Genomic DNA, 15,209 nt, shown 5'->3' on the forward strand with positions numbered 1-15,209 from the left:
TATTTATACCTCACACATCTGACTGGGTTGCCCCAGCCACTCTGGGGGGCTTCCAACATGTATCAAAACATAATAAAACATTAAACATACAGGGTTGCCTTCAGACAGCTTGGGGGGGGGGTTTGGATAGCATCATACCCTCCAACATTTCTCCAATGAAAATAGGGACAGCCTAAGGAAAAGTGGGACATTCCAGGATCAAATCAGAAACTGGGGTGGCTTTTCTAAATCAGGGGTGTCCCCTGGAGAATAGGGACACTTGGAGGGTCTGCAGTTCAGTGCAAACAGAATGGAGGGGCTGTGAAAGCAGATTAGACCTGTAGCTAGCTGTGCCCTCAGAATCCATCACAAGGTTATGGGGTGTGTGTGTGTGTGTGTGTGTGTGTGTGTGTGTGTGTGTGTGTTTCACAAGATAATGTATAATGGTAAGAGCGGGGGGGGGGGAGAAATGCAACCCTGCAAAAATGTGTGCTCAAATGTGCAGGAGATAAATAACCAAGCAAGATCTGAAGTCTTGCTGCCCCCCTGATGCTTGCTAAGACTTTAAAAGCTACGGCCTGATCTTCAGAGCTCGGCGGTGGCCCAGCCTCCTTCCCTCGCCTTCCTCCAGGCCCTCCGGCAAGTTTTCTGGTTTCATCTCCCCTGCTGCCGATCTTTGAATGGCGATTGCTGAAGCTCGCGGATCAAAGTGGGCTGCTTTCTTTCCTTGTGTTTTTTCCCCCTTCCCTTTTTCAAATATATATCTTTTCTTCTTCTTCTTTTTTTAGAGGGGAAAAATATTCCCTGGGTAATTCCTTTTTCTCGCCACGTTTGTACTAATTTATCTTTAAACATGCCCTAACTGCAGCTAAGCAGAGAAGGAGAGGGAGAATAATGTTTTCTAATCTTTTGGCTGAAGGGTGGAAACGGGGGGGGGGGGGCAACGTTGAAGTTTCTGTCTGGTCTGAGAGAAAGAGAGAGAAATAAGAATTAAATGAGGTGGCTGTTTTGTTATTAATACTGTTTGTTGCATTTATGTTCCACCTCTCCCCCAAGGAGTTCAAGGTGGTGCTTCTCCCCCTACCCATTTAATCCTCAAAACAACCCTGTGAGGTAGGTTAGGCTGAGAGATAGTGGCTTGCACCAAGGTCCGTGCAATAAGCTTTGTGACAGTGGGGGGGGGGGGCAGGATTCAAACCCTGGTCTCCTAGGTCCTGGTCCGGACTCCTCATTTAATCCCTGTGGGCTGAGAGAGAGTGACTGGACCCAAGGCTGCACAGCAAGCTTCAGCGCCAGCAGGGATTCGAACCCTGATGTCCCATGTCACACTCAGATACTCTAACCGCTAGTCTCTGCAGTCTGAGAGTCCTTACCTTCCATGCCATCACCCTGGCAGAACAAGTTAGCAGTGCAACAGTTTTCCAGCTGCTCCTCTGCAGGGAGGAAGATGGGATAACGGGCCTGGCTGCAAAGCCATATCAGCTGGGTAACTGATTCCTGGAAGGGAGGAAGGGAAGAAGGAAGCCTCCTGCTCCACAGTGGGTTGGACTAGATGACCTTTGGGGGACCCAACTCTAAACTTCCATGATTCATCAAATAACTTGCCCTTTTCCAAAGAGTTGCATTAGAAGCCTGTTAGTTGCTTTCCTGTTCTGGACCCCCTCCAACTGCGTTCCTTTCCCCTTGGCAGGTGACGGATGGTGGCACCATCAAACAGAAGATCTTCACCTTTGACGCGATGTTCTCCACCAACCAGTCGCACATGGAGAACTACCGTAAGAGGGAGGACCTGGTGTACCAGTCCACGGTGCGGTAAGTCGCTGTCAATGTCATTTCTAGGCTGGTAATGGCGGGCAACGCCACATATCTCGCCTCCAGGCACTGAAGTCACTCCTGCTTCCTGAGGTCCAGGAAGGAAGTCTTTGCTGCGTCGGCACATTGGCCTAGTGTCTAGTTCGGTCTGCTGACGTGCCCACACTGTGCTGACCACCCCACTGCCCACTTGAGCAGCAGAGCCCAGACAGTGCCCTAGTGGCAAATTTGTGGCAGTCACAGCCATGTTCCCTCAGATCCATGGCCCCTTCTAAGATTATACGATAATTGTGCAAGTATACAATACCAATAAATAGGGTTGCATTGCAACAATCAGGGGAGATCTCCATGTGTTGCCTTTCTTTTCAATAATATTTTATTCTTCTTTCCATAAAGTTACATTTGTTACTCAGCAATTATATTCCAGTTCAACAAAACCAGCGACTCCCCGCTCACCCGTCATCAATGTTTACAACTCAAATTGCATACAGTTGCAGTTTAAGGTTCCGTTTTATCTAATTTCCTCCTCTCTAACATGTTTCTTAATATATTCTGCTGTTTTCTTACACTTCAAACCCCACTGCGGCTTTTGCATATGGTAAATAACTTTTTATATAAATTAGAAATGGTTTTCAGTCTTCTTTAAAGGATTCTAAGTGCAGTCAGTTTTGCCATCTCTGCGTATTCCAAGATTTTCATCAACCATTCTTCCTTTGAGAGTATTCTCTTTTCCTTCTATTTCTGTGCATAGGGAATCTTTGCCACTGTAGTCACATACATAAATACCCTTGAGGCTTCCTTTGGGATTTTGCTGTCTTAATATCCTCAGCAGGAAGGATTCTGGGATCTTGGGGAAAGTCACTTCAAAATGTTTCTTAATTTCATTATATCTCATGTCCGTAAAGGCCTTTGACTTCCTGCAGGCCCACCACATAGGATAGAATGACTCCTCATAGTCCTTACATTTCCAACATTTGTTTGATACATTTATGTGCATTTGAGCTAACTTCTCAAAAAGATGAAACAGTAAAATCGGTCATGATCAAATGGGCACAAGATATAGGTCATGATATTATGTTTGATGACTGGGAAAGGTTATGGAACACTGGTGTGAGATTTACGGCTTGTAATGCTTTAAGAGAAAACATAATGAAAATGATCTATAGATGGTACATGACCCCAGTCAAACTTGCAAAAATTTACCATTTGCCCAATAACAAATGTTGGAAATGTAATGAGACTGAGGGTACTTTCTATCACCTTTGGTGGACCTGCCCGAAGATTAAAGCCTACTGGGAAATGATCTATAATGAAATCAAAAAGGTCCTTAAATGGACATTTTCTAAAAAACCAGAGGCGTTTCTTCTGGGCATGGTGGGCCAATTGGTGCCAAGGAAGGACAGAACTTTCTTTATGTATGCTACCACAGCAGCAAGAATTCTCCTGGCAAAGTATTGGAAGACGCAGCAGCTACCTACTCTGGAAGAATGGCAAGCGAAGGTGATCGACTACATGGGAATGGCAGAAATGACCGGCAGAATCCGAGACCAGGGGAGTGAGACAGTGGAAGAAGACTGGAAGAAATTTAAAATATATCTTAAAAATTGTTGTAATATTGAGGAGTGCTGAGATGCTATGGTGTTAAGAAACAGAGAATTGCAGCTGTATACCACAAATTTAAGGGAATTACAATGAAGATGAATTAATTAATTAAATGAAGGGTTGCTGATATAAGGGAAAAATAAGGATGCAGAAAAAGGGAGGTATGGGGAAGTCCGGGAAATAAGGTGAAGGAAAATGAGTTTATGAAATTATACATGTTTATTTGTGTGTATGTTTTGTTTTGTTTTGTTGTTTGTGTATAATATATGTTTGGAAAACTAATAAAAATTATTAAAAAAAAAAAAAACAAAATACGGGACAGAACATACACACCATTCTCTTGAAACATGTGTTTTTGGTGTTTCCTAAATACCGTACTTTTCGCACCATAACACGCAGTTTTCCCCCCTTAAAAAGTAAAGGGAAATGTGTGTGCGTGTTATGGAGCGAATGCAGGCAGGAGGAGCCGCTCTTGCTGGCTGTTCGGCAGCCTCTTTTCCTCCGCTTGGCTCCCTGAGAAGCCGGCAACAGCTGAGCAACAGCTGAGTGTCGGGAGACAGCCTCTCTCCCTCCTGTCTGCCTGCTCTATGGCTTTTTAGCAAGGTGGGAGAAGGGAGGCAGCTTGGAAGCCGGCAAGAGCTGCCTGCAGCTGTAAAAGCCAAGGTGGGAGAAGGGAGACAGCCTCTCTCCCTCCTGTCTGCCTGCTCTATGGCTTTTTAGCAAGGTGGGAGAAGGGAGGCAGCTTGGAAGCCGGCAAGAGCTGCCTGCAGCTGTAAAAGCCAAGGTGGGAGAAGGGAGACAGCCTCTCTCCCTCCTGTCTGCCTGCTCTATGGCTTTTTGGCGAGGTGGGAGAAGGGAGGCAGCTTGGAAGCCGGCAAGAGCTGCCTGCAGCTGTAAAAGCCAAGGTGGGAGAAGGGAGACAGCCTCTCTCCCTCCTGTCTGCCTGCTCTATGGCTTTTTAGCGAGGTGGGAGAAGGGAGGCAGCTTGGAAGCCGGCAAGAGCTGCCTGCAGCTGTAAAAGCCAAGGTGGGAGAAGGGAGACAGCCTCTCTCCCTCCTGTCTGCCTGCTCTATGGCTTTTTAGCGAGGTGGGAGAAGGGAGGCAGCTTGGAAGCCGGCAAGAGCTGCCTGCAGCCGTAAAAGCCAAGGTGGGAGAAGGGAGACAGCCTCTCTCCCTCCTGTCTGCCTGCTCTATGGCTTTTTAGCGAGGTGGGAGAAGGGAGGCAGCTTGGAAGCCGGCAAGAGCTGCCTGCAGCCGTAAAAGCCAAGGTGGGAGAAGGGAGACAGCCTCTCTCCCTCCTGTCTGCCTGCTCTATGGCTTTTTAGCGAGGTGGGAGAAGGGAGGCAGCTTGGAAGCCGGCAAGAGCTGCCTGCAGCTGTAAAAGCCAAGGTGGGAGAAGGGAGACAGCCTCTCTCCCTCCTGTCTGCCTGCTCTATGGCTTTTTAGCGAGGTGGGAGAAGGGAGGCAGCTTGGAAGCCGGCAAGAGCTGCCTGCAGCCGTAAAAGCCAAGGTGGGAGAAGGGAGACAGCCTCTCTCCCTCCTGTCTGCCTGCTCTATGGCTTTTTAGCGAGGTGGGAGAAGGGAGGCAGCTTGGAAGCCGGCAAGAGCTGCCTGCAGCTGTAAAAGCCAAGGTGGGAGAAGGGAGACAGCCTCTCTCCCTCCTGTCTGCCTGCTCTATGGCTTTTTAGCGAGGTGGGAGAAGGGAGGCAGCTTGGAAGCCGGCAAGAGCTGCCTGCAGCTGTAAAAGCCAAGGTGGGAGAAGGGAGACAGCCTCTTTTTCTCAGTGTCTGCCTGCTCTATGGCTCTCCCTTACACACATGTAAGTGGCTCTTACTCTGCTTTCTTTACAATGAGCTGGAAGGAGGGACAAAGAGGGCATCCCCTTCCGTCCCTCCCCCAGCACCTCACCAGTAAATTCAAACAAAGCAGCTTACAAGGCTCGTGTCCCTGCATCTCCTCCTCTTTTTGCTTCAGTTCGAGGCAAGGCAGCTGCACAAATGTGAGTTCCCCCTCTCTCTTCCTTCCCTCCCTCCCTCCCTCCCTCCCTCCCTCTTCCAGCTTCAAAAAATATTGAGGGGACAGCCAGGTAAGCCCCACTCACATACCACAATGAGGGATGGGGGGTGACTCCCTCAAATATTTAATGGGGGGGGTGAAGGCACCTAGGCCCATAGGAGTTAGCTGCTTTGCCTAGGACAAATGTGAGCTCTCCATCTCTCTTCCCTCCCTCCCTCCCTCCCTCCCTCTTCCAATTTCAATAAAATATTGGGGGGGGGGGGCAGGTACAGGTAAGCCCCATCTCACAGACTGCAATGATCTCAAGACAAAGTGCATGCACACTGGTACCTTATATGAATGGCAATGCCCATCAGCATGGGGGGAGGATGACTCCCTCAAATATTTAATGGAGGGGGTGAAGGCACCTAGGCCTATAGGAGTTGGCTGCTTTGCCTAGGACAAGTGCGAGCTCCCCCCCTCTTCCTTCATCACTGTATTGGAGATACCATACATTACTGACAGTTCCTTCATTCACGTGGTTACAAAGCACGGATCTACATGGATCCTCAGGATTTTTGCATTGGGCTACCCCAAACTCATCGTTAGATCACATGTCTGTGGCCACAGCATGAACCACAAAAATCATACATCCACTGTTTTGTTTAGAATATTTTTTTTCTTGTTTTCCTCCTCTAAAAACTATGTGCGTGTTATGGTTGGGAGCGTGTTATAGAGCGAAAAATACGGTACTTAGCTCTGGAGCATACAGAACAACATCTCCTTTGAGTTCCTCCAGTGCCCCTTCTCCAGAGGCACCCTAGGAGCTGGTCTTCACTCCTACGTTATGTAACTGGCATATATACCAGTATTTATCCGCCTGTTCTGCCGTTGAGGACTTCTTGGATCATTCTTTGTCTAGCTCCTTCCCTTTGACCTTACCGCCTTGGGTGACGAGATTCCCGATGGCTTCGCTCACAAGGGTCATAGGAACATGCAAGCCCACTCACCACAACAAGGTGATGATCCAGCAAGTGATCATCATCAGTGGTATGTTACAATGGCTGTGAAGGTGGATGAAGGCTGCAGCAGATAGGATCTACCAATTCGTCGTGACTACTCATGCCATCGGAACAGAGCCCTCCTGTGAAGATTGTGCATTGCTCAGCATGCACTGATCTACACACATAAAACAAATTCACGCACAGGCGTCTTCCAAAAACCCAACCCAAACCCCCAAAGTCCCATGGCGATCGGCAAATGGTGATGGGGGCAGGATCGTGAAATCTGGAAGGCCCTTGTCATGAACCGGCACATGGAAACCTGCAAGCACTCCAGTTGGAGAACAGCCTTTACCAAGGTGTTATGGACTTCGAAGGCACTCAAACTCAGAACGCAAGGGAGAAATGTGCTAAGAGGAAGGCACGCTTGCCAAATCCACACCATGATCAACTCCTGGCCAGGAACCAATGTCCCCACTGTGGAAGGACGTGTGGGTCCAGAATTGGCCTCCACAGTCACTCATTGTTACAACCATGTTTATGGAAGACAATCTTACTCGGCTACTAAAGGTAAAGGTACCCCTGCCCGTACGGGCCAGTCTTGACAGACTCTGGGGTTGTGCGCCCATCTCACTCAAGAGGCCGGGGGCCAGCGCTGTCCGGAGACACTTCCGGGTCACGTGGCCAGCGTGACAAAGCTGCATCTGGCGAGCCAGAGCCGCACACGGAAACGCCATTTACCTTCCCGCTGGTAAGCGGTCCCTATTTATCTACTTGCACCCGGAGGTGCTTTCGAACTGCTAGGTCGGCTACTAGTGATTGCCAAAGAAGAAGAAGATATACATATACGTGTGTGTGTGTGTGTGTGTGTGTGTGTGTGTGTATGCTGCCTTTCAGCCCCAAAGAGGCTCACAGGAATAAACAGATGCATGCAAATGCAGTAACACAAATACAAACAATGATACAGGGTCAAAACCTTTTAACGGCATCGAAAACCAAACATATCTGTGTTCCTGTCTAAAAGGCACAGAACATCCCTGAAATATACTCAGAGTCGAGAGTGGATTTCATGCTCTTTATTCAGCTCATAGTGGTGAGGAGGAATGGAAGTTCCCCCAGAATGTGTGCTTTAAATACATTATTTACACAATCGGCCCCACGTGATTGGCTAATTCTGGGATTCACCTGTAGGCCAATCAGGTTGCGGATTCACTTCCACCTGGAGCTGGATTGGGTGGCTCCTGTGAACCAATCAGACTGCTGCATTCTGGACCCTATTGTTCTAGGACCAATCAGACTGCTGCATTCTGAATCCTATTGTTCTAGGACCAATCAGACGGCTGCCTTTTGGATCCTATTCAACTCAGTACATAACAATCCCCTACCAAAAAAAAAAAGTTTAAGGGAAGACAAAAAACAACATTTAAGCAGAATCTTTTCCTTATAAGGGTCCCAGGCAGGGGGCGGGCAGGCAAGGCAGGTGGAAAAACTTGCCTTGATAGTTCCAGCCGACTCTCCCCTGTAGCCGACTTGCCTCCTTTCCCTCTGATTGGATCCAATCAGCACCAAAGTGTGGGAGGACTTCTTGTTCTCGGTGGTTCAGAAGCTCCACTTTGGTCCTCTCAAATGCTGGAGGCGGGGACCTTGCGGCAAAGATAGGAATGGGTCTTGACACCCTCTTTCCCCATGACCCCAGGATGAGACACCTCTGAGGCTATGTGGTCAGCCCCAATGACAGCTTCTGTCCATTTTGCCAGGATGCTCCCTGGAGTGGCCATCATTGTTCAAGGGCAATGATGCTGCGTTGGTGAAGGGCCCCCGTGCTCATCTTGCATGCGTTTCAGCTCTAATTGAATTGTCACAGGCTACAGTTCTTTGCCTCCCACGGCCATTTGACCTGGCTGTTATACACCCGACAAGTGACATTAGCGTTTCGTGCATTTGATGAAGTGGACTTGAGTCCAGGAGAGCTTATGCTATAATAGATGTCTTTGTCTTTAGGGTGCTACAAACTCCACATTAGCAGGATACCTTTGGTAGGCCAACACAACCGTTTCAGAAGAGTGTGCAAACTTGGGTGAACCTTTCAACCTGCTTTGTGATGTTACTGAAACCCCTTGGATTCCTCACCCCCCCCCCATAGGACATCACTTTTTAATGTGCTCTGATATATTTTCGCCAGACTCTGTACATTCTAGGACAGAGCTGAATGGAGAAGCTTCAATTTAATGAAATCCTTCCTCAAAATCTTATAGGCACTCCCCCTTGGGGTGGTTTTTGGTTTGTTTGTTTTGAGGGGAAAAGCACATGTAACCCAGATGATTTATGATCCCTGATTGGCTAGGATCTGTCAGGAGTTCTCTCCCTCCTGGTTGATTTTTCGGGAGCTTCAAAAGCTTTCTTCATCCTGAACATCCCAGCGACTGATGCCAACTGACACCGGCACACTTAGGGATCCGCAGAGTTTGCTCAGCATGCACGTGACACACCTCAGCAACTCAGCATTTTGGCTAATCTACTTTATTTACATATAAACACACACGGAGCACTGCAACATGGCTCCCTCTCTCTCTAGCATCAGAGAGCAAAGAGAAAAAGACCAAAGGACAATAGTCCCACTACACGGAACACAGAAACACAAACATCCTGTCTCCATCACTTCGCACTCTGTGGAGTCAAAACATACACCGTGATGTGAAAGACAACAATTCTATGACTGCAATCATGGAGCAGGAATTCCAACAGGATCACCCATGTGACCATATTGCAGTGTTGGGAAACCTGTGGCCCTCCAAGTTCCTCAGCCCTGAACTAGACCCTCACAAGACCATTACTAAGGGACACAGGTGGCGCTGTGGGTTAAGCCACAGAGCCTAGGACTTCCTGATCAGAAGGTCGGCAGTTCGAATCCCCGCGACGTGGTGAGCTCCCGTTGCTCAGTCCCTGCTCCTGCTAACCTAGCAGTTTGAAAACACATCAAAGTGCAAGTAGAAAAAGGTACCGCTCCAACGAGAAGGAAAATGGCATTTCCGTGTGCTGCTCTGGTTTGCCAGAAGCGACTTAGTCATGCTGGCCACATGACCCGGAAGCTGTACGCCAGCTCCCTTGGCCAATTAAGCGAGATGAGCGCCGCAACCCCAGAGTCGGTCATGACCGGACCTAATGGTCAGGGGTCCCTTTACCTTTACCTTTAGACCATTACTGCCCCTAGCTTCCTCCATCACTGCCCTGTCTTTTTTTGAGGCAGATCTGAGAAAGTTGTGTCTCTCCAGCTGTTACTAAACTACAGCACCCATCATCATCCCTGACCACTGGCTAGGACTGATGGGTCTGGGGAGCCCAGTAACATCTGGAGAGTGACAAGTCCCCATCCCTGGACTAGACCAGTGGTTACCTTTGCTGCTTCCAGCTAACTCCATCACAACTCTGCCTTGTTTTAAAGCAGGGATGAATAACCCATGGTACCCTCCAGATGTTGCTGGACTACAACTCTCATCATAGAATCATAGAATCATAGAATCATAGAGTTGGAAGAGACCACAAGGGCCATCGAGTCCAACCCCCTGCCAAGCAGGAAACACCATCAGAGCACTCCTGACATATGGTTGTCAAGCCTCTGCTTAAAGACCTCCAAAGAAGGAGACTCCACCACACTCCTTGGCAGCAAATTCCACTGTCGAACAGCTCTTACTGTCAGGAAGTTCTTCCTAATGTTTAGGTGGAATCTTCTTTCTTGTAGTTTGGATCCATTGCTCCGTGTCCGCTTCTCTGGAGCAGCAGAAAACAGCCTTTCTCCCTCCTCTATGTGACATCCTTTTATATATTTGAACATGGCTATCATATCACCCCTTAACCTCCTCTTCTCCAGGCTAAACATGCCCAGCTCCCTTAGCCGTACCTCATAAGGCATCGTTTCCAGGCCTTTGACCATTTTGGTTGCCCTCCTCTGGACACGTTCCAGTTTGTCAGTGTCCTTCTTGAACTGTGGTGCCCAGAACTGGACACAGTACTCCAGGTGAGGTCTGACCAGAGCAGAATACAGTGGCACTATTACTTCCCTTGATCTAGATGCTATACTCCTATTGATGAGGCCCAGAATTGCATTGGCTTTTTTAGCTGCCGCGTCACACTGTTGGCTCATGTCAAGTTTGTGGTCAACCAAGACTCCTAGATCCTTTTCACATGTACTGCTCTCAAGCCAGGTGTCACCCATCTTGTATTTGTGCCTCTCATTTTTTTTGCCCAAGTGCAATACTTTACATTTCTCCCTGTTAAAATTCATCTTGTTTGTTTTGGCCCAGTTCTCTAATCTGTCAAGGTCGTTTTGAAGTGTGATCCTGTCCTCTGGGGTGTTAGCCACCCCTCCCAGTTTGGTGTCATCTGCAAATTTGATCAGGATGCCCTTGAGTCCATCATCCAAGTCGTTGATAAAGATGTTGAATAAGACCGGGCCCAAGACAGAACCCTGTGGCACCCCACTAGTCACTCTTCTCCAGGATGAAGAGGAACCATTGATGAGCACCCTTTGGGTTCGGTCAGTCAGCCAGTTACAAATCCACTGAGTGGTAGCATAGTCAAGACCGCATTTTACCAGCTTCTTTACAAGAATATCATGGGGCACCTTGTCAAATGCCTTGCTGAAATCAAGGTAGACTACATCCACTGCGTTCCCTTCATCTACCAGGCTTGTAATTCTGTCAAAAAACGAGATCAGGTTAGTCTGACATGACTTATTTTTCAGAAATCCATGCTGGCTATTGGTGATCACAGCATTCCTTTCTAGGTGCTCACAGACTGTTTGCTTAATGATCTGCTCCAGAATCTTCCCTGGTATTGATGTCAGACTGACTGGGCGGTAATTATTTGGGTCCTCTCTTTTCCCCTTTTTGAAAATAGGGACAACATTTGCCCTCCTCCAGTCTGCCGGGACTTCGCCTGTTCTCCAGGAATTCTCAAAGATGACTGCCAGTGGTTCTGAAATCACATCTGCCAGTTCTTTTAATACTCTTGGATGCAGTTCATCTGGCCCTGGAGACTTGAATACATCTAGACTAGCCAAGTATTCTTGTACTATCTCCTTAGTTATTCTGGGCTGTGTTTCCTCTGCTGAATCATTTGCTCCAAATTCTTCAGGTCGGGCATTGTTTTCTTTATCGGAGAAGACTGAGGCAAAGAAGGCATTGAGGAGTTCAGCCCTTTCTGTGTCCCCTGTTTGCATTTCACCATCTTCTCCTCTGAGTGACCCCACGGTTTCTTTGTTCTTCCTTTTGCTACGAACATACCCATAAAAGCCTTTTTTGTTGCTTTTAACCTCTCTAGCAAGCCTGAGTTCATTTTGTGCTTTAGCTTTTCTGACTTTGTGTCTACACGTGCTGGCTATTTGTTTGAATTCCTCTTTGGTGGTTTCCCCCCTTTTCCATTTTTTGTACACATCCTTTTTTAATCTTAACTCAGTTAAAAGTTCTTTAGATAGCCACCCTGGCTTCTTTAGGCACCTTCCATGTTTCCGTCTCATTGGTATTGTCTGAAGTTGTGCTTTTACTATCTCCCTCTTAACAAACTCCCAGCCATCTTGAACTCCCTTTCCTTTTAGTATTACTGTCCATGGGATCTCACCCAGCACTTCCCTAAGCTTTATGAAGTCGGCTTTCTTAAAGTCGAGAAATTGAGTCCTAGTATGCTTGGCTGCTCCTTTCCGCTGTATAGTAAACTTCAGAAGAGCATGATCACTCGCGCCTAATGATCCTTCCACTTCTACCCCACTAACCAGGTCATCAACATTGGTTAGGACCAGATCTAAAATGGCTGTTCCTCTTGTTGCTTCTCCCACTTTCTGGACAATGAAGTTGTCTGCAAGGGCAGTGAGGAATCTGTTTGACCTTATGCTCTTGGCTGAGTTTGACATCCAACAAATATCCGGGTAATTGAAGTCCCCCATTACTACTATCTCCCTTCCTTTTGCATGCTTGGCCATCTGTTCCAGGAAGGCATCATCTATGTCCTCCGTTTGGCTTGGGGATCTATAGTAAACTCCCACAATGAGGTCACTGTTATTCTTCTCTCCCTTAATTTTGACCCAAATGCTCTCACTTTGGCTTTGAGGTTCTAAATCTTGGATCTCTTCACAGGTATACACATCCCTGACATATAACGCCACTCCTCCTCCTTTCTTGTCTGGTCTGTTTCTTTGAAATAGATTGTATCCCTCCATTATTACATTCCAATCGTGGGATTTATCCCACCAGGTTTCAGTGATTCCTATTATGTCATATTTAGTTTGCTGTACCAGGAACTCAAGCTCATCTTGTTTATTTCCCATGCTTTGCGCATTAGTGTACAGACATTGAAGTCCATTAATCATTCCCCCGTGTCTCTTATTTAAGGATTTTCTCCTCCCACCACTAGGTCTGCATGCTCTTTGCTCCATTCGGTCTATGACATTTGGATGATCATCTTCATCAATTGATAGACTCCTACCTTCAGGAGCACTGTCTCCCTCCCCCACATTAGTCAGTTTAAAGCCCTCCTGATGAGGTTTCTGAGATTTTTTGCAAAAACATTCCTCCCAACCGTTGTGAGGTGCAGCCCATCGCTTGCCAGAAGTCCATCTTCAAGAAACTGCATTCCGTGATCTAAGAATCCAAACCGTTCCTGTTTGCACCATTTGCGAAGCCAGTTGTTCACTTCCACTATTTTTCCCTCTCTCCCTGGGCCACGTCGTTCAACTGGGAGGACAGATGAGATGACAATTTGTGCATTTAATTGCTTCAATTTCCTGCCCAGAGCCTCGTAATCTCTTTTGATCTTCTGGAGGCTATTGCTTGCAGTGTCATTGGTTCCCACATGAACCAAGAGGAAGGGGTATTTGTCAGTGGGTTTTATGATTCCTTGCAGTCGTTCAGTTACATCTTGGATCTTAGCCCCGGGGAGACAGCACAATTCCCGAGACATCTTGTCAGGCCCACAGATCACTGCTTCTGTTCCCCTCAGTAGGGAATCCCCTATCACCACTACACGCCTCCTCTTAGGTCTGGTCGGGGTTCTTCTGTGAGCTGTCGGTTCCAAGGTCGCCTGGACATTCCCAGAGGACTGCCTTTGCTCCTCGTCTTCATATACCTGATCGACTGTAATGAGGGAGAGATCCTCAAATGGAGTCTGCTCCTCGTCTTCCATGCTAGGGGAAAGGACCTCAAAGCGATTGCGTATTTCTAAACAATCAGAGCGAACCCTGGGCCTCCTACTTCTTTGAGTCACGTTTCTCCATATATCTGACTCCTGTGTTGGTGAACTAGCCACCTTCTCAGGGGAGTCCCCTGTCTCTTCCTTGGTGGAGACGGTGTGCTCTGTTGCTTCCAAGAAGAGTTCCAGCTCTCTAATTCTTTGGAGCGTAGCTACACGTTCCTCCAGTTGCTGGACTTTGTCTTTTAAGAGGGCAATCAACATGCAATTGCTGCAGGTAAAGCTGCCTGCAACCTTTGGCAAGATGGCAAACATTGCGCAGGAACCACAGGCGACTGCAGCTGTTCCCTCACCCTCCATCTTGGGAACGTGTCGTTGGGGGTGACTACAGTGGTCCTCTCAACAGAAGCCCTGCCCCCTCTGACCTTTGCCCAGAGAGAGCAGCTAAACAGCCACAAGAAACTCACACAGGAAAACCCTTTTTGTTCCTTCTTCAGCTGCTGCCCTAAAGCTCTAAATCACTCCGATCATTGCCTATATTGGGTGGGGCTGATGGGAATTGGAGTCCATCAATATCTGGAGGACCACAAGTTCCTCATCCCTGAACTAGGCCATCACTTGCCTTTGCTGCCCCTACTCTATCTTTAATGCAGTGATGGGGACCACTGGCTATGCATTTTTGGACTAATGTGAGCTGAAGTTCATATACTTCTGGAGGGCCACTCTTTACTGCCTTAGAAAAGTATTGCTCTTATTCCAAATGGGCTTTAATGCATGGTTACCAGATTTTTTTCAATGAATCCAGGGACACTTTTTTTTTTAAAGCTGAGTAGCAACAGGGAGTCAGTAGTGGGGATGGTGAGGCAAAAGACCCTGGGCCCAAGCACACATGCATATTATATAAAGGTGCAAAGCCCTTCTTTCGCACCCTGTAAAACATAAATGTACAGTTTTTTAAAAAACTGGGCAACAGCGTGCCGCCTGCCCGAGACTCCCAAGCCTTCCCTGATCTCCTGCCCCCTTCCCCCTTTGTTTTGACAGATTGGGGGAGGCTCAGGAGTCATGGGCAGGTGTGCTGGTCCCAAGGGTTAACCATGCGGCGAGGTCCGAGTCCAGTCCGAGGTCGAGGGTGCAGTGTGGAGGCAGTCCATCAAAGCTGAAGCTGGGTCCAAGGCAGGGAGTCAGGTGAGGTCAGGAACTCTGGCAGAAGAGCAGGACAGGGTGCTGGCAGGAACAGGTTACCAACAATGTTGCTCCCGCAACTTGGGACTGGGGCTGACTGGCTTTTATCTGCCCCGAGGCATAGGGCAGCCCCGGTCCACAGGTGACTCGCCTCTCCTGGCCTGGAGATGTGCACTCCTCCTGCGGGAACTTAGTTCCCTCCGCCTCTCTGCCCTGAGCCTCTGCAGCTCAGGAGAGGCTGGAGGGTTACCGGACCCAGAGACAACCTCACCTTCCCCTGACGGGGCTGAGAGTGGAGCACCTGCAGGCAATGGGTCCTCCATCACCTCAGGAGCCAGAGCAGACTCAGCTGGTGCCTGCACCTGAGGATCCAGCACAGATGAGGACCCTTCAGGCTCAAGCCCCAGCCCCAGCTCAGCTGGTTCTGGAGGCAGGGACTCCTGTGCAGGCTGGGATTCC

At 48.3% G+C, this 15,209-nt stretch overlaps 1 protein-coding gene across 1 annotated transcript in view; it reads left to right on the top strand.

Annotated features, from left to right (window-relative positions):
- IGSF21 (immunoglobin superfamily member 21) overlaps window positions 1-15,209 on the top strand; it is a 251,973-nt gene that overhangs the window by 135,353 nt on the left and 101,411 nt on the right. The window contains exon 3 of the mRNA XM_028741566.2: window positions 1,670-1,791. Within this exon, the coding sequence (XP_028597399.1) occupies window positions 1,670-1,791 (122 nt within the window). The remainder of the gene's footprint in view (window positions 1-1,669; window positions 1,792-15,209) is intronic.

Source organism: Podarcis muralis, chromosome 7 (genome assembly GCF_964188315.1).
Source record: "Podarcis muralis chromosome 7, rPodMur119.hap1.1, whole genome shotgun sequence".
Taxonomy (NCBI): Eukaryota; Metazoa; Chordata; class Lepidosauria; order Squamata; family Lacertidae; genus Podarcis; species Podarcis muralis.